Source organism: Miniopterus schreibersii (genome assembly GCF_964146895.1).
Source record: "Miniopterus schreibersii genome assembly, chromosome: X".
In the NCBI taxonomy this organism is placed as follows: domain Eukaryota; kingdom Metazoa; phylum Chordata; class Mammalia; order Chiroptera; family Miniopteridae; genus Miniopterus; species Miniopterus schreibersii.
Window position 1 is genome coordinate 13296903 of NC_138104.1, and position 20245 is coordinate 13317147.

At 39.0% G+C, this 20245-nt stretch overlaps 1 protein-coding gene across 1 annotated transcript in view; it reads left to right on the plus strand.

Annotated features, from left to right (window-relative positions):
- TENM1 (teneurin transmembrane protein 1) overlaps positions 1-20245 on the plus strand; it is a 711536-nt gene that overhangs the window by 268903 nt on the left and 422388 nt on the right. The window contains exons 5-6 of the mRNA XM_081125839.1: positions 4148-4405; positions 6266-6322. Of these exons, the coding sequence (XP_080981965.1) occupies positions 4148-4405; positions 6266-6322 (315 nt within the window). The remainder of the gene's footprint in view (positions 1-4147; positions 4406-6265; positions 6323-20245) is intronic.

A 20245-nucleotide genomic window follows, 5' to 3' on the forward strand; every position in this document is an offset into this window, starting at 1 on the left:
CTTACTAACTGGTGGTGTATAGTCCACTAAAAAGAAATTATAGAGTATAATTGAAGTACAGTAAACTACACATACTTAAAATGTATAGTATGACAAACTTTGGCACATATGCACATGTTAAACTGTTGCCACAGTCAAGATAACAGCCATTTAGATCACCCCAAAAGTTTCCTTGTAACCCCTGTTCTCCATTTCCCCTTCACTCTCTTCCTCAGGCAACCGCCCGATCTAATTTCTGTCACTATAGATTGGTTTGCATTTTCTTGAATTTTATTTAAATGGAAGCACACAGTGTATAGACATTCTGTCAGTCTTCTTTCACTCAGCATAATTATTCTGACTGCCATGCACCTTGTTGTATATCAGTAGGTCATTCATATTTAGGGCTGAGTAGTATTCCATTGTGTGGGTATCCCACAGGTATATCCTTTCAGCTATTCGTAGGCACTTAGGTTGTTTCTACATTTTTTGCTATTATGAATAAAGCTTGTGAACCACCTAGTACAGATCTCTGTGTAGGCAGACGTTTTCTTTTCTTTGGGATAAATGCATCGCTCCCGTGTTTAGTACAGCTTCACCTTTTTGGGACCCCGCTGACTGTTCTCCAAAGTGGTTGTACCTTTTTACTTTCTTACAAGCAGAGTGTATAGTTGTTCTATATTCCTGCCAACACTTGGTGTGGTCAGAGTTTTTTAAGCCAGTCTGGTAGGTGTGCAGTGGTGTCTCATTGTGGTTTTAGTTTGCGTTTTCCTAATAACAAGCGATATTGAGCATCTTTTCATTTGCTTATTGGTTATTGGTCGATCTTTTTTTTGTAAAGTGTCTCTTCAAATCTTGCGCCCATTTTAAAAATTGGATTTCAACTCTATTAATTTGCTCAGGTTTTGTCTTTTACAAAGCTGGAAAGTAGGTAGGTTTTCCTTAAAGTAAAAATTAAATACATGTCTGTGAAGTGTCAAATAATGTCATTCACTTGGCAACGTCTGTATCTGTTTATTTTTGAAGTGTAGTTTCTCATGGGACTAGTCTATCCGTTTAAATCATAGATATCTTAAGATTGTACTTACATTTCTCCTGTGGCTAGCTTTTTTGGTAAGAATAGATCTATAATAAATCCAATTGAACTTTTATCTTCTCTAGGGAATATACAGTATTTTAGGTAACAAGGTTATATGTATAAGGCTAAAAACAACCACTTAAGGTGCATTGTAAGTGCTTTCTAGAAAAATGCATCCTATGGGAATTTTGAACACCACCAAGACTTTTGTGTATTTAAGGAAATAATTTACAATGATAAGATCGATTTCAAGAAAGGGAAGTGAGGCAGTTCATTGAGCACCACGTACCCTGAATAACTGAAACCTTTTCTTTTCTTTCTTTCCTTCTTTTTTTCCTGACTAAATATTGACAAGGATGTGTACTTGTATCTGACTATTTAATTAGAGAATTTGTGTTTTAGCCTTTGCATTCAAATCAGAGTATAGTTCCAATAAATATCTTATGCAGTTTTTGATTATGTTACACTACATTCCCTTAGAAGGGAACAAACCCATGCTCAGATTGTTTTTTGAAAGGGAATAAAATCTCTTTAACAAAGAAGGTTGCATCTGGTAACTTTTTTTAACCTTATCGAGTATTTTGTGATATGGAATGACAAATTGGCTGTGTATTTTCATTTGCTTCACTTTTTCCAATGAACGTCTGGACTATGACTCAGATGCTTATATTAAAATCTTTGCAAAGTCACATCTCAAATGCCATTGTATGAGTGAAAATAAATGCAAGTCTGTGCTTTTGAAAGTGAATTTCCTAATTAGTGCCCCGAATCCGTGGAAAATAAATGGGAACCCTTCGCAGCAATTCAGCTCAAATGCTTTCTTTCCAGTGTCTCCATATAGATTTAGAGCTGATTGCTGCAAAATATTGGTAATCCCACAAAAGTTGTTCTCTTTCTTTCTCTCCCCTTTTCCTGGCACCCACTGACTGACTTCAGAAGTCTGTAAGGAAGGAGTTTTCAAAGTGTGGTCCCAGGACTGGTTGCATAGGCCTTGCCTGGGAACTTGTTAGAAATGTAGAATCGTTGGCCCTCCTGTTGAATCAGAAATTGAAACAGAAGGTGTGCACAGCAATCTGTGTTTAAGAAGCCTTCCAGGTGATTCTGAAGCATGCTGAAGTTTGGGGACCACTGATCTAGGGGAATGAAGGAAGCTGGGCATGCAGGCCTGTGTGAAACTCCTTTCCTATAGCTTCAAGCTTACAGGTTCATTATCAAGTTGCTGTAGCAACAACTGCGCAGTAGGCCTGGATGACGAAACATTGTGAAATTCAGAGGCACAAATATTAACCGATCACAATATTCCAGATCACTAAGATTTATAGGGCGCAAAATGGAATTGTCCTTTTTTAGCTTTATGTCGAGGAGAAACACACTTTCATAAGGTTTTGTGCTTGACAACTGGAACTCATGCCTGTTTTTTTGAAAATCACTCCTCTTGAATCTAGACAAGTTTTTGTAGAAAAGTAGAATTACTCTTAAAGACATTCATCATAGAAATATAAATAACATTCTCAGCAGTGAGTTATAACCCTGAAAGAATTATAATTGAATTTTCCCAATACATAATAGTAGTTTTATTTGCCTACCATCTCTGTTTCACGGAGCACAGTGCCCAGCACCTAATGGCTATTAAATAAGCATTAAGGGGTAGAAATTGGAGGACATCTGTAATAGAGCCAACAATTAAAAAAAGATTTGATTTGTTAAAACCTTGTTTGGCAATTATATGGCACAAAAATAGCTGTTTAAAAACACGTTCATATTCTGCACTTCTTGTTCTAGAATATGGTCTGTCTAAATTTTAGCACTTTTTGTATTCAAAGAATTAAATTCGTTTTAGGGTTTGCATTTTATTGATCTGTGCCAAGGATTAGATGCGCTCAGTTAAGCTGCTTCTTGGCCAGACGAACATACCCTGTCTCTGGTGTCAGTCTGAGAAAATCCTATACAGTGTACAACATGCCCCGGATTACCGTCTCTAAGTATTACGTGGACATTTCAGATGATATGTCTTGGCATGTGGTCATTTTTCATTAACTTATTAGGGGCTGTTAAAGCATCTTTTCCCCTTTCTGACACCTAGCCATAACTCAATGCAAAACCGCCTGTGAGATGGAATGCCTGACAGTCAGAGAGGAAGCTGATGGGGCTCACGGGTGTCTGGCAGAAACCATGCCCAGATGGGTGTTTAGCAAAAAGAGCTCTGTTGCTGTCTCGCATGGGCTATGGACGTGGCTACATCTACCCTCTGGATTTCACTTTCCTCAACCATAAAAGGAGGTGATTAGTGGCAGCTTTCTAAGATCTTAAACATTTTACGATTTTAAGATTGAGTGGGGGGGAAGGGGGTAAAATCCAAACCATGAAGCGCTGCTGAGGTGCGGTGTACAATTGAGTACTTTTTATGTGTCTGTTGACAGAATGAATGAAACAGAGTAATTAGCATACAGTAGGCCTCAAACTCCTTTGGAGACAATGGGAAGTAATGATAGTAAGTCCTTACAATTTTAGAGATTAGATGGGTGTATTTTAGGAAAAACACTTTAGAAAAGTATATTTATACTTAATATTTTTTTCCTTCAGAGTTTTCACAATTAATTATTTATTCTTAACTCTAAAGTGTATGAAATGCTTAGAAAAGCGGGTAATTTTAATAGTTTCAGCCTAAGTGTGCTCTACAGATCATATTTTTTCTTCTCGGAAGAGAAATCTCTCTTAAAGGACAGCTTTCTACACTGTATACTCCTCTGCACTCACTTATTTCATTACATTTCGTGCAACCTAAAATTGTAGCTATGAAGCTATTTTGGGCATGCTTTTTCCAGCACCTCGTACGAATCAACAGGAGCATAATTCTAAGCTACAGAAGTGCAAAAATAAGCACAGAAGGCCCGCTACCCTAAATAAAGTGGGCCAGAATTCGAATTTTGCAAAAAACGCACAATCACTTGCAATAAGAGAAGGCGGGGTGGGGGTGGGGTGGGGTGGGCTGGGCTGGGGTGGGGGGGATGTGAAGATGGAAAGAATTTTCTCAGGTGCTTTCTCACCGTGCTCAACTTCTGCCCGGCCCCCCGCTTTCTTTCTCCGCAGAGCTGGAGTTCTGCGAACCTGCCCGCAGCCTCTGCTCCGGCTACCAGGCCGACCTGCGCGGCGCGGGGCGCGGCTACCCGCTCGACGTGGGCTCCGACGGGGACACCGAGACCGAGGGCGCCGCCTCCCCGGACCACGCCCTGCGAATGTGGATTCGGGGCATGAAATCCGAGCACAGCTCCTGCTTGTCCAGCCGGGCCAACTCCGCCTTGTCCTTGACTGACACTGACCACGAAAGGAAGTCCGATGGAGACAACGGTAACGGGCCTTTCCATACCGTCTTAAGGAAAACCAGAGAAAATGCAGGGTTTTTTCGCCTTTCATCTGCCTTCCTTTTTCCTGTGTCGGCCTGTCCTTTCTTTTTTTTCTTTTTTTAAAAAATATATCTTTATTGATTTCACAGAGAGGAAAGGGGAGGGAGAGAGAGAGAGAAACATCAATGATGAGAGAGTCATTGATCGAGCCCACAACCCAGGCATGTGCCCCACCGGGAATCGAACCCCGATCGCCTGGATCCTAGGTCGATGCTCAATCGCTGAGCCACGCCCGGCCGGGCGGCCTGTCCTTTCTTTAATATGCACAAGGGACACGCAAGCCGGCAGGGTCAGGTGGACAAGGCACACACCTAAGCATCTGGCAAACAGGCACATTTCTTTCTTTATTTACGATGAGAGACAAAATACTATTTCTTTCCGGTGATCCGCCAAGGGAAATAATCTCACGCAGTCAGTGATATTGTGCATGTCTTATTTATTACTTCCCTTTTCTTTTCATCTGTCTTTTCCCATGCAGTACTAATGATGTTTATTATGGAAAGCAGTCATTTCCTGTATGTTGGCTTTGATACCAATATATGAACAACGAGATGAACAATTATATAGCAAGCATATGCTGGACGTGCTTCCTATTTGATTCAGATTAACCTGTCAAGTGCACAGGCAGATTCAAATTAATCAGCTTAGACTGAAATCATTTTTTACAAGAAGGAGGTAAATGAACATCAGCCATTTGCCAGACAATGAGTAATAACGGCAGAATCATTAAGTTGTAATTATATATTATTTTCTTACAACTTTTAGAAATGGAAAAAGTTTTGTTTCGTTGGTTTGTCGGGAAGAGGTTGATTAGTTTTATTTCTGCTCTCTGTCCCTACCAAAGAGCAGAATCCTTTCATAAAAAAGCACGTTAATGCTTATTAAACACATTAATCTAGTCTCTTCCTCATTGTGTTTGTGTAATGGGCTAGGCCCCCATCACCATGGCCATGAGGCTTGGTGGCTGGCCATGGCTCGTTCGTGTTTTCCCAGGTGGGAGATAGGGAGCCAACACCCCTGTAGGTACCGATTTTTCTATTCTGTCATCCTGACCTCTTTCAGGGACACTGGCCACAGGATATAATTTGGAATGACCATTTGCCCATTAGTTAGAATTTCATTTCCTATATGATAAGCCGTACACTCTGAAATATCACCAAGTGTCCTTGGGTCTTGATTTTCTTTATTTATTTTCATGTATATATGTAGGCATTGCTGACTTGGGTGAAGAGGGTAGGAAGTGAAGTATAGAAATGCAAAGGGAACTTATTAATGTATATATGCATATCCATGCAAGTGAAAGAGCATTAGGGTGCAAGTTAGGAAGGCCCAGAATGGCCCTTAACACTTTCTGGGCTTCAACTGTCAAACAGGAAAAATAGTGACCAAATTTATGTGAAATGAGGTGGCGGGGGATCTCCTTACCGCCCAAAACTTCTCATTCTGCCTCATCTCGCTCCTGACATCTGAAGTTATGGCCAGTTCGCTGGCTTGAAACATTAAAATCGAAAGACGTTTCCCCCTGGGGCTCCACCATCCTATTCCCGCAAGACCCTAAGTATGGGGTTTTTTGGGGGGTGATGAAACTATTCTGGAAATAGATAGTGATGATGGTTGTCCAACTCTGTGAAAATACTAAAAACCACTGAATCGTACAGTTGAAGAGGGGTGAACATTATGGTATGTGAATCATATTTCATTGACTCTGTTAATTAAAAAAATAGCACTGGACATAAGGGTAGAAGATTGAGGAATCCCAGGTGACTTGAACAAAGATTAATTAGTAAAATTTCTGCTATTACAGGTTTCAAATTCTCTCCTGTTTGTTGTGACATGGAGGCTCAAGCTGGGTCTACTCAAGGCAAGTGTTTCCAAATGTTTGACCACCAGTTCTTTCCATCTCACCCCATCCCTGACACCCACCCCGCAAAGCTGAACTCTGTCCCTCTGACAGACACCACACAGGCCTGGCTAATGAACGTTCCTTGGCAGCTTACCGGTTTGCTTTCTTCTGGAAAACTTCATGTGTGTGTATTTATTGGTGACAAAGACGAGGTGACGGGGTGCTGGGGAGCAGGACAAGCGAGATTGAAGGTGGGAGAGGGAAACATAGATTTTGCAGGGGGGCAGAAATTTCAGTCAGGCGGGCCTGGGTTTGGCCTCGTGACTTCCTATGTTACCTACGACTTGTTGCAGGGCCCCAGCCATGAATTTATTATAGTTCCATCTAGTGTCATAACTTGACAGTGCCTCCTACCAAACGGCCTCGGTGTTTCCCTTGGGCTGCTTCGGCTCGGCTTTGCAATCGCACTCTCTATAGCCGTGTCATTAATTACAAAGAGCGCCTTCAAGTGAAAGAAATGCTGTTCGTTCTTTGCTGCGAACATGCATTTATTTACACTGTCATTCGCTAGTGTGGGGACATTGATGCCCTTTCCCCTTTGCCTTCATTGTGCTTATTGATTGAGCTTTGCCCTTTTGCGGAGGGATACCGAAAGCAAGATTTATAAATGACTTTGAGAAAAATCAACTCTTTGGGGAGATCCTCACATCTGACCACAGGGCAGAGTTTCAGATTGGCAGGGGGCTGGGGGAAAGGGGTCAGGGGAAGATCTATCAGAATCAGCTCTATCTAAAGGTGCATTACCCTCCCCCAGCCCCCCATCAGAACTGCTCATCCTGGTGAGCCACTGTCCTTTGTTAATGTGCCATCTCTCTTAGATGGCTTTAGGGACTGTCAGGAATCTTTGGGGCTGTTCAGTTTCATTGGGCCTTCAGTCTAATCAACCATCAACCTCGATCATGTAACCGTTTCTACTGTCACAGAGTTGGAAGACTCAGGAGTAAAGGCCACGCATTCTTTCCCTTATAGGTTTATTTTCCGTATGGTTTATTTTTGGTATTGGTTAGGGTGGCACAGAATTGGCCTGGGCCGCCAGGGTAAAACCCATGATCCCGTCTGCTAAAAACTAGTCCTTACCTGCAAGCTTCTGCTGGCCCAATGTGTACCTTCAAGAATGATTTCAACTCATAAGGGACAGTAGAGCAAGCACAGTGAGTAAAAGTTTAAAAGTTTGCACCGTGGAGCCAGGCAGCCTAGGTTTAAATCCCAGCTGTGTGGCCTCGGGGAAGTTATATGAAGTTTCTGTGCCTGAATTTCATCATCTGTAACATAGCGGTAATAGTATCTGCCCCTAGGATTTCGTGATGATTGAATGAATTAATGCATATAAAGGTGTAGAATACTATTTGCAACATATCCGTGCAATATGAATGTTCACTAATATTACTGATCAGCACTTCACAATTGCCAAACGCTTTTTTTACTGTTTTTATCTCGTTTTATCCTCATGACCACTCTGTGAAATCGATTCTATTGTTAGCTGCATTTTGCGTAGGAGGAAGAGTTAAGAGAGCAATTCAGATACCAGTTAGCTAAATGCAATTGTTTTCCAAATAGCCATCTTTTTTCTCCCTTGGATTACATGTGAATGGAAGACATGAACTTGAACGACTTTTCTGGCTCAGCTACAGCCCTGTAGGTCTTACTCTGACTCCTGCTACCAAGTTTCCAAGAGGAGTGTACAACTGGGAATCTTACTTATGACCTAGAGTAAGGTTTCAGCAGTTTGGATTTCATAAATTTTTAATCAGTGATGAGCAGATATGACCCGCCTTCCACATTTTCATAGATTCCTGCAGAGGACCTTGGAGTTGGGATGAGAGTGTAAATGGTTTTTCGGAAAGCATGTTAATCGCAGGGAATAAGTTCTTTGCAATTAATTGAACTTGATGTTTATGTGGAAATGTGGCTATTTGTTTCCCATCCATCTCATCCATTCATGAAAGCGAGCCCAGCGGCATGTGTATCACATTAATTTGGGCTTATATAGACTATTTTTGAGAAGAGTGAAAAAGCTTGAAATTTTCAGTGTTTATACATTTCACTGCCAAGACTCCACGCCACCCCATCCCTGTGCCTCAGTCAGTGTCAAGGACATTTTATTTAGTTTCTGTCTGCCTGTACATTCCGATTTTCAGATCGTTGATGAGGCAGTGGGCACAATATCATGGCCCAGCTTAGGATGATGTAAGCCTCGCTCCCGTGGGAGAAATGTGAAGGTGGGAGAATTGTTAATTTGGGCGAATCGTTCAACTAAGAAAGATTCAGACAGGATTTCAAAGACACTTTCAGTTCTCTCCGTCTGGGAGATTATGTTATGATTTTCTACTTACATTTCCCAAACTGTGGCTATGAAGGACTTCTTTCTTTCATTTCATTAATTGGTCAAGCCTTTCAAAATACTGACTTTTTCTCATTTACTTAAGCTCTCTTCGGTAACCCGTAATTGAATTTAAGTCTGCGACATGCTATAACCTATGAAGAATTAAAATAAATAACCCTTCGTTCCAGCACCAAAGGCACAGGGAAGGGAGAGCCTCAGGGAACAGGGCACCTGGATTTCCTGGCTTTCACAAGGGCATCAGAACACTTAGGAACTTTGTTTCCATTCCCTCCCGTTTGTCCTAAGTAAACCCTTTGCTGTCGATGCTTAATGGCCTGTTAGGAAAAGTGCAGACACACTGCACCTACCTTCATCCTGAGGCCTGTGAGCAGGAAACTTTGATATCAGTCGTGATGCTTTTTTTACTTTAACCGGTTTCCCCTCTCATTTCACCTTACTGCCAAGGTTACTACTAATTATAAGCTAGTACTTGAGTTGTGTGTTTTGTGTCCTCATGACAGTTTAAATATATATATATATATATCTTTATTGATTTCAGAGAGAGGAAGGGAGAGGGAGAGTTGAAACATCAGTGATGAGAGTCATTGATCGGCTGCCTCCTGCACGCCCCCTGCTGGGGATCGAGCCCGCAACCCGGGCCTGTGCCCTCACCGGAAATCGAACCCCGATCTCCTGGATCCTAGGTTGATGCTTAGCCTCTGAGCCATGTCAACCAGGCCTCACAAGAGTTTTTAATAAATACTAGACAGCAAGCTACGTGAAGATAGGGCCTGGTCTATTCACTGTTTTAGCTTCAGGACTTAGTCATTGGATCTGGAGCACAGTAGGCACTAAATAAATGAGAAATGTGCATTACTCTGAGGGGAAAAATTAAAAGCAAGAGATAATATATTTTTGTAGCTCTCCTCTGATCTTCCAAAGATAGAAATGCTGCAATGGGTCAAACCTCTGGTCATCTAACCCACAACTCTGCCTCTGAGAGGTGGTCCACTTAGTGCTTCTTAGAAGTATCTGACAGTCCTACCTGAGCGTCCACCTCAGTGATTAGGATAGTCTTTAATAATCGCATTTGACTATATATTGGACTGGAGGAAAAAACTGTATCAGCAGCTAAACTTAAATAATCAATTTCCAACAATGCATTTTTCATATATTGCCTAAATGAAACAGTTGGATTATAAAAAGTGAAAATGAAATTGCTGATTACCAAGCTAAATGGGGGGAACTATTTAGAGAAAAAACCTTTGTAATCTTTAACTAATAAAGGCTAATTTGCAAAGAAATTATTTATAGCTGTATCTTCTGGATAATGATGTTTCTGTGCAAATAGTGTTTATTGAGTACCTACCCTTAACCAGGCTCTATATTGGAGACTGGGGATATATAAAAGATGACCAGTACACAGTAACCAACCTCAAGGAATTTACAGTCCAGTGGGAGGTTGATGCCCTATTAGTTAGGTTTGTTTATTTTATTTATTATCGTTACTGCAGGTAACGGAAACCAACTTTATTAAAAGGACATGAGAATGTTTCATAGGACCACAGAAGTGTGGCTAGACTACAAGAAGGGACTAGATTAGAATAATTGCCCAGACTTTGCCTCTTGCTTTTGAATTCATTTCCTTCAGCCCTGTGTCTGCAGATTGACTTTCTCTAAATCTCCATCCCCAAGACAGGCATAAAGCCTCATAAAGTTTCCCAGCATATATCTCTTCTATTTAGGAAAGAAGTTGAGATTCAGTGGATATTTTTCAATGCCATGTCTAAATTCCAAGGAGGCAGAATAATTTTCCCAATCATCTTGAGTCAGGGGTCTACCACTGGTCTCATCGGCTGTAAGCGAGGAGTAAGGTCAGTCATGCAAACGTTACTTTCTGGGAAGCCACCCGTTGGAGGTTTGGAGCAGCTCTCAATGCAGGGCAGAGTCAGGTGGGCATCTGCACCCACAGAGGTCAAGTAGAGAGGCTAAAGAGCTGATTTTAATGCCATTTAGTTAGTGCCATGATAAAGATTTGTGCAGCTTGCCATGAGAGCACAAGGCAATGTGAAACCATTTATTGAAGTAAAAATGGTCATAATCATGCGATCTACATAAGGAAAGGTCCCTGCACAGTGAGCGGTAAAGAACACGGACTATGATATAAGATAGACAAGTTTGTGCTCTGGTTCTGCCACTTACCTACTATGTTTCCTCGGACAGGTGCCTGCAGCTCTGTAGGCCTCAGTTTCCTTGTCTGTCAGTTGTAGACCTTACTATTTCAGGTTTCTATGTGTGAGGACTGAATGAGAAAATGGATATATACTTCCACCGTGTGCCTGCTATATATTAGTCAATAGATGTAGTCGTGGTTGTTATCTAGAATTTGTTAGCAGGAATTTGTTACGTGTATGTTATGAGATAGGTGCTACAGGGTGAAGTCTCTCTTATCAAGGATTAGCCTGACATGCCATGTGGCTTCTGAAACATCTGGTGTCCTAGGAAGCTCTCTAGCCCAGCAGAGTCTGTTCAACTTTCCACCTCATTGGAAACTATAAAATCCCTTGCATTTGTCTTGAGTTAAAATAATACATCATTTCAGCAGCCATCTCTCTTGTGCTGCTAAGTATAGAAAACCGGGAGAGGAAATTCTTTGGAGCACGTCAGACCCGGCTGAGGCTTAGCTTGTACTAGTGTATTTCCTGTTGCCATTGGGGTAACCCCTAAGGTAGAGCTGCTGTTTCAATGACTCAGAAGCCCTGTTGATTTCTGTGATTGTTGTGCTACTCAGGAACTTAACAGGTAAGGGATTGTCTGCTACAATCCCATCATAGCCCACACATCCCCTAGCACTGCTCCCCATTGCTTGTGTGCTTCATAGCACAGAGCCCTGGTCATGTGTCACGCGCTACCCATAAATGCCACACTGTCAGCCACACGGATGCTGCTCTTAGACCCCCAGATCGCTTCATCGGAACAGCAGGAGTTGTGAAAACATAGCTAGTCCAACACCTGGGCTTCTTGAATGACTTACAATAGCTGTACCCAAATGAGGAGTTAGGCCTTCTGCTATCTGACCACGCGGGGCCATTCACGTGTATTTAATGGAGGAATTGGTTTGTTTGCTTTCCACTTCTTTCCTCTGCTCTTTTGTTTTCCCCTGGTAGTGTAAGCTGTGCAGGACACTTCCATGGCGACGGTAACAGTTCCTCAGGAGCCATCTGGATGCCGACGGAAGCGTGTGGAACAAGGCAATGACTTGGTAATAGCTGTAGCAGGGGCCCTGCCATGTAACTGACACCCGAATGGCTCTGTGGGACCCATCAGGCATGTATAAGACAGCGCAGTTGGCTTCGTAATGGCTCCTTTGGAGACGTTACACGATCAGAGAACTGTGTAAGTCACTGGGATTACTTTATGTGTGGGTGAGACACTTCTGTGGTGACTGGGACCCATCCGCTTACAATCAAACAATTCTGATGATACTGAAATTCAAACCATTATAAAGTTAGGTGTAACAAGCTCCTATTGTTGTTTTTTTATTAGTAGGTAATTTTAACTTTTTTTTTTTAATTTTTAGTATGAAAGGGACATCAGCTGGTGGTTTAAAAATTAACAGTCAAAATAGGTTAAAAGTGTCACATCCTTCTGTCTCTTTACGCTTCAGGTGCCACTCTGAGAGGCAGCCAGCATTAACAGTGCGCCCTATGCTGTTCCTCAGGTGTTCTCTACGTGTACCAATAGGATAACAGGCTATAGAAAGCCCATTAACCTTTAAAATTAATATTATATCTTGGATAGTTGCCCATATTTGTAGTATAGCTCTGTCTCATTCTTTTCAGTGACTGTATAGTGCTCTGTTTCTCTTGTTTCACTTTTTATATATGGACATCCACATTTCCAGTACTTTGATGTTAAAAACACTGCAGCACTTAACACTCTTGTACACATCTTTTTTTTTTTAATTATGTTTTTATTGATTTCAGAGAGAGGAAGGGAGAGGGAGAGAGAGAGAACCATCCATGATGAGAGAGTCATTGATTGGCTGCCTCCTGCACGCCCCCTGCTGGGGATCGAACCTGCAACCCGGGCCTGTGCCCCCACCTGGGATCAAACCCCGATCTCCTGGATCCTAGGTCAACACTCATCGCTGAGCCATGCCTGCCAGGCATATACATCTTTTTGCACACCACTTGGGTAATTTCTTAGAAGTAGAGCTGATGGGCCAAGAACATGTACATTTAACATTTTTTATAGGTGTTACCAAATTTCCCCCTTAACCAACCAATTTATCTCCCTAATGCTTTGCTACTAATGCCCCATTTTCCCATATCTTTATCAACACTGGTAATGTTGAGAAAGGTTTGTAAGACCTAATCTGCTAGTTGAGATGTGGTATCATTTTGTGCTGTTTCGCTTATTATTTATGACTGAGCTTGGGCATCTTTTTATATGTTAATGGGCCATTTGCATGCCTTTTTCTCGGAATTGACTGTTGATATCCTTCATCAATTTTTCTATTTGAATTTTCACATTTCTTACTAATTTTCAAGTACACTTCATGTCTTAAGGGTAAAAAATCCTTGGTCATGTATTATGCATTTTTCCTAGTTTGTCATAGGCCGTTTGAAATAGGCTCATAGGATGTGTCTATATGTGTATATAGAGAGCTTTTTTTTTTTTTAAAGTGGTCAGATTCAACCATCCATACTTTTTGGCTTATTGAAATATATGGAGATGATGGATGGATGGATGGATGGATGGATGGATGGATGGATGGATGGATGTTAGGTAGATAGGTAGATGTAGATATAGATATAATTGTTAACAGTATTATAATGTCCACAATTATAAAGGAAACTATTTGAAAATTTGTTTATACTTTTAAATCAGAATATAAATGTCTAAATATAAATAATCTAAATGTATGGTATGCATGCATGTAGTATGCAAACAAACTTGCATGTAGAAAAGGTAAATACAGAATAAATAATATAAACCTTAAAATAAATTAGAATTATTTGTTAGTCTTTATCATTGATCTTGATATATTGTTTAACCATTTACTTCTTTAGACATTAAATAGTCTAAACGAGTTTATATACTTAGAGAGATTACTTACCAACAGACTTATTTTTTTAAAAAAGAGTTTAGAAAATGCAACAGAAAATGGCTGAGCCTACATTTACTGGAAATAAAATGACAGTACTGTCATCTGAATTTGAAAATCATGCTTCAGTTGTCATAGTGAAGACATATGCTTTTGTTTGTTCTTTCCTGGGTTTGGGAATAGGTTGCGTTAAGCCACTCATGTTTCCTGGCACTGTCCATCTTTTAAATGTTGATAGATATTCCTGAGCTTGCTGTTAATTCTTCTGTGTGCATGTGTGAAGGAGAATGCAGAATAGCCCACAATTTATATGCATGCAGTTGATTTCTTTTAGTGTATATATCCCAGGTGACTACTATTTGGAATAATAACTTTAGAGAAAAAGGAAATCACACTGACTATTTCAGAAGCAAGTTGACTGTCTTTTAGTGAGTTTTCTTGTTATAAAAGTAATACTTTTTAAAAATTTATCTTTATTGTTGAAAGTGTTACAGATGTCCTCCCTTCCCCCTCCCCCCCATTGATAAAAGAAATTGGGAAATTACTGAAAAGTAAGAAAAAGAAAAGCTCAAGATACCCCCTCAATAAAATATCATTCACATTTTCTTGTGAATTAATATTCCTTTCTTTCCCCATACTTTTTGAGGATCCATATAACCTGAAATTTTACTTGAAATAAACATAAGGCATGTTACTAGATCTTAATTAAATAGTATTTTAAATATATTAGTTAATGATTTTTAGCTATTAACATTTCCAATATTTCACTAATATAAAAATGCTACAACCGACATCTTTGTGGTCAAAGCTTTGGCCGTTTTCTGATTTCTTCTTTAGAACAGATGCCTACAAATAAAATTACTGGGCTCAATAATGTTTACATTAAGACACAAGATAGACATCATCAGATTATTTCTGATTACACTCCCCCATTAGTAAAGCATGAGAGTAGCCATTTCAGTGTTCCCTCACTGGTGTTGGTACTAGATAATTTACTTTAAATATCTTTTTGCTAAATTTTTCAATTAAATGTAAAAAAAACTTTAAAATTACATGTAATTTACTGATTCTTGAATTTAACGTTTTATCGTATTTCTTCTAATGACATTTCCTCATTTGTGAATTGATTTAAAAAAAAATTATATTATAGAATATCTGGAACTAATAATCCAATATCTAGAATAAATTAATCCAAGATCCAATGGGGCAGTGTAATAAAATAGATAACACAATCAAGAGAAGAGGAGACGACGGGAAGTAAGCATATCAAAATAACTACAGATAAAGATAAAAAGGAAATTGAATGACTCATAAGAGACCACTGTGTGCTCCTCTTTTTAGATACACTTGAAAACCTGGGTGGAATGGATGATTTTATAGGAAAAATATATATGATCAAAACTGGTCTCAGAAGATAGAGAAAAATCTCAACTTTCCAATTTATATAATAGAAATAAAATTGCCAAAGAACTGCCTAAACCAAAAAAACAAAACAAAACAAAACAAACAAACAAAAAACAGTGGCAGAATTAGACAGTTTCCTAGGAAAAGTCTGCGAAACCTTTAAGGAGCACATCACTTTCATGCTGCTTAAATGCTTCTGGAGCATAACAAAAGTGACAGCTTCCAAATCCTTTTTAATTTTTTGGACGCAAGAAAAGCCGTGAGATCTAAAGCAGGAAAATAATCCACAAAAATGCATCTACAAACCAATTGTACGTGTGGGTAGTGATACAAAAATTCTTAAATAAAACATTGGCAAATAAGGTCCAGCAATATAGTAAAAGAATAAAGCACGGTTTATACTAGGAGTGCCAGGTGGTTAAACGTTAGGAATCCTGTTCCCCTAATTATTATATGAATAGATAAATATAGATACACTGTATGAAAAGTGGAAGGCACACCAAATTAATTTCCCTACGTACAAACTACAACCAAATAGAAAATATACAGACAATAGTGTGGTGAAGGCCTGGGATGGGGGGGGTAGGTAGAAGGGGTCAGAAAAAGAGGAGATATGTAATACTTTCAACAACAGAGATACATTTAAAATATATATACTTGGATAAGTTATTAATTTTGTAATAGGAACAACAATCAAAATGCCTAGGAAGAAACTAGCAAAAAAAAGAAAGGTACTTATAGACACACGCGCACACACAAAAACATAGAAGAAAAGTCATTGGAAAGCCATGTCCTGTTCTTAGATGATAAGTCTCACTATCATAAAATTATACTTAAATTAGTCTGTTATTTTAACATGCCTCCAATAAAATATCAATTGGACTTGTAAAAATCCTGACTTCCTGGCTATCATGTTCAAACGGATAAAAAGCGAACATGCAAGAACACCTAAAAATATTTAGAAAAAATGTAATGGAGTGAGAGTAAGTTTGGCAGATATGAAAATGTATTTAAGTTCATTTAAATGAAATCAGTGCCGTGCTAATATATGAATAAACTGTGACAGAATGGCAGAGGAAGCCTGAAAATAGGCTCAAATACAAATAGGAATATAGTGTATTATAGTGATGGCATTTCAGATTAATAGGAGAAACACGAGTTGCTTTAGAAAGTTATTGAGACAATGACATAGTCATCTGGGAAACAAAAATTTGGTTCTCTACCTCACTCCCTGCACCAAAATAAATTTTTGATGAATCAAAATTTAAATGGGAAAACACCTCCTAGAAGGAAATATGGGAGAAATGTTTTCCTAACTTTTTCTTAAAGTAGGAAAAGGTTTTCTAAATATAGCACAAAACTATAGAAGTCACAAACAAAAAGGCTGTCCTACAATATTTGAAGCATTCAGAAACAGAGGCTTAATTTCCTCTTATGTAAAGAGTACTTACAGTCAATAAGAAAAAAGTCCCAACAATAAAATGGGGAAAAATGGAGGTAGGTCATAGAAAAAGAAATGAGAACGATTATTGAACGTCTGAAAAATGTTAACCTGACTCCTAAGAAAAATGCATAATAGAACTCTAAGTTCTGTTACACCTATCATCACCTATCACCTTGGAAACCAAAAAATTGCCAATTTACTTTGTTGACAATTATGTGTGAAATGCTGGTTATAGGAGTACAAATAGATACAGTCTCTATGAAAGGAAATTTGGCAATAGCTAGCAAAAAAGGGGGCACCTTCTTTGACTCTGTAGTTTCGCTTCTCGGAATTTGTCCCACAGCTATTGAATGAGCATGCAGTGACATGTATGGGGATGTTCACAGCAGCATCGTTTGAAATATAAAAAAATCAGGGATGTCAACCGGTGTGTTCATCACTAGCAGGCTATTTGAATGGCTTACGGTCCCATCATGCAGTGGAATACTCTGCACCCTTACAAAGAATGAGATACACGTGGTAGGGTGAGAGGTGGGGTGATACAGGGAGAATCGCGCAGCAGGATTTTCACTCTATTCACACTATATCTATAATATTTATTTATAATATTTATTTCTTAAACTAGGTGGTTGGTACATGGGTATTTAAAATATTGCTCTTTATGTCCTTTTATGGTTGTCTGAAATATTTTTTTAATCAACTTAATCAAAATGAGGCAACTCTGTAGGTATCAAAGTACAAGAGTTTTCAACATGCATCAGTAAACAAAAGCCATTGTATCCAACAGTAGCTTTTTTGTCTGTAATCCAGAGTAAGGAATACATTTTACATTGGGACCCAGTTCACAATGAATCTATAAATAAAAATAAAAACTAGAAACAAAAATTTCACAAGACAATACATACTCTAACTATGAATAACACATTCTGACATTGCCTGTTCTATTTTGTTTCATGTTTTTGTAATGTTAATTGTGATCCAGTAAATTTATTTCATAAACCTCTAATAGGTCACAACCTGCAGTTTCACAACCGTGATGTCCAGTACCCTATACTTGATGTGTGATTTTAATTGAGCTATATATTAGCATATATATATATATATATGCTTGTATATACATAGAGTTTCTCTGGAAGTATTCATAATCAATGGATAATTCTGATTGCATTTGTGGAAGGGAGCTAGATGACTGTGATACAGGGTTTGAAGAGATGTTTTTCTGTGTGTTTCTTTGTACCGTTAGAATTTTGTACCATGTGTTATTAAAATTTTAACTGAACATAATTAAAATGTAAATAAAAGGAAAATGATATCACAGAGGAATGAATCCAACACACTTGTTTTCTAGACCACTTTTTAAAATTGCCAATATTTGCTGCTTACAGAGCTCTTTCTAATGTTTTAAAAGAAATGGGAAAAAAATACTTTTCTGAAAAAAGTAAGAGCACAAGATTATATTTTATTTTTAATTTTTATTATCATTTTTTAATCTTCACCCAAGGATAAGTTTTTTTATTGATTTTAGAGAGAGAGGAATGGTGGAGAGAGAGAGAGAGAGAAACATCAACATGAGAGAAACATTGATCGGTTGCCTCCCATACACACCCCGTCTGGAATTGAACCTGCAACCTAGGTATGTGCCCTTGTTGCCGCTGAAAAATGAGTTACTTATATTAATAACTAGCTACCTATGCTGACATCCTGACTCGGAATCGAACCTGCAACCTTTTGGTGCAGGGGATGACGCCAGCCAACTGAGCCACCCAGCCAGGGACCTTTATGGAAATCCCCAAGTTTAGCTCTTGATTTATTTCTTTAACACAGCTTCTTTGGTGTGTGCTCCTTCTAAAAATAAAGTGAGAAACAAATCTGTTAGACCCAGGGTAATATTTTGTTTTTTACGTTACTGTTAAGTCACTTTCTCTTTCTGACTGTCATAGTGGCTTTAGAGCCCCATATGTGGAAGAGACATAGTCTTGTTTACTTGAAAAAGCTGTGTTTGGAGATCAAGTTTCTGTCTTACAGAAGGAACAAGGCATGAAAGTATTGTTATCCAGTGGACCAGCAGTTTTATGTTTCAAAGTCGTCTGCTAAAATTAACAGTTGTAAAACAAAAAGACAGCTGTGAATTTCAAACCTTCTATGTCATATATACCATGCTATTTTCCTTTGAAACCAAAAACATGTATTTGTCATTTAACAATCTCAGCAGTGTACACATAATTGTGTTTTCATGAACTGATGACTATTACACTAAGTTGTTGATTTTAAATAGCATTTTCTTATTCACCAAAGTCCATATTTTTAAGTTTTTGTTTTCAATTTTAAGGTCACTATCATCTGGATATTTGTTACTTAAATAATTTTCATTTATTTTGATGTTTGCAAGGGTAAGACTTGCTTTTTGGGATAATGTATTTTTTATTTTCATTGTTTCTTAATAATGTTTATATTTGTTGAAATACTTCTGCAGCTAGAGATCGCAAAGTCTTGTACAACGATTTCATAACTTTTACTATGAGGACACTGGCAGCTTTGTGAAATCATCCAAAAATTTCCCTTCTCCATTCTTTTATAATCCTAGGTTACTAGTCTTGAACAAGCACCCAGAAAAAGAAAATAAAACTAAGGGTATATCCCATTCCCTGCCTAATTTGTGAGCTCTCTACACTTTCTTTGCATGGCTTTAGGGTTACCACATTCTTCCTTCTCTTATTTCAGTGGTTACTTCTCTGTCTTCTTCCCTGTTGCTCCCTCTTCTCTCTGACCTTTTAATGTGGAAGTGCCCCAGTGTCTTTGTCCTAGAGTTTTCTCCAATTACACTTGCTCACTTAATCCTCTTACATGGTCTTGAGGCTTAAAACACTAATATACTGATAAGTCCCAAATTTATCTCAGCCAAGACCTCTTTTCCAACAACCATTTTCAACGTATTACTTGACAACTTCACCTGGATGTCTAATGGGTAACTTAAATTTCCCTTGTCCAAAACTAAACTCTTGGTCTACCCCAAGCTTTCTTCACTTGCGGACTTGCCCATGTTAGTTGATGGAAACACAATCCTACCACTTGCTCAAGCCAGAAACCTTGGAGTCACCCTGAAAGCACTCTTGCTCTCATCAGCAAACACTGTTGCTGTACTACCAGTTCCACTACTGCCACCCTTGTCCAAGCCACCATCATCTCTCACCTGGAACATTTTCTTCTAACTGGTCTCCCTGCTTCCCAGAATGATCCTTTTAGAATGTGAGCCTATTGTGATGCGAATACCGCAAGGGCTTCTCATTTCACTGAGTAAAAATACTTACTTTGGTCTAAAATGCCCTCTAAGATCTAGCTATTTGATACCTCTGTGTCCTCACCTCCTTCTACATTTCCCCTTGTTATCTCTGTTCCAACCACACTGGCATGTTTTTCAATCTCTTAAAAAAACTTCAAAAGATAAAAAATAAAAAAACTTCAGTGCACTTCTGCCTTAGGGACTTGGCTCTATTTTGCCCTTCCTCCCGACATTGCATGTTTAACTCTCACACCTCCTCGTGTCTTGTTCAGATGTCTCATTCTCAGCGAGGCCTACTGAGACCCATGCTATATAATGCT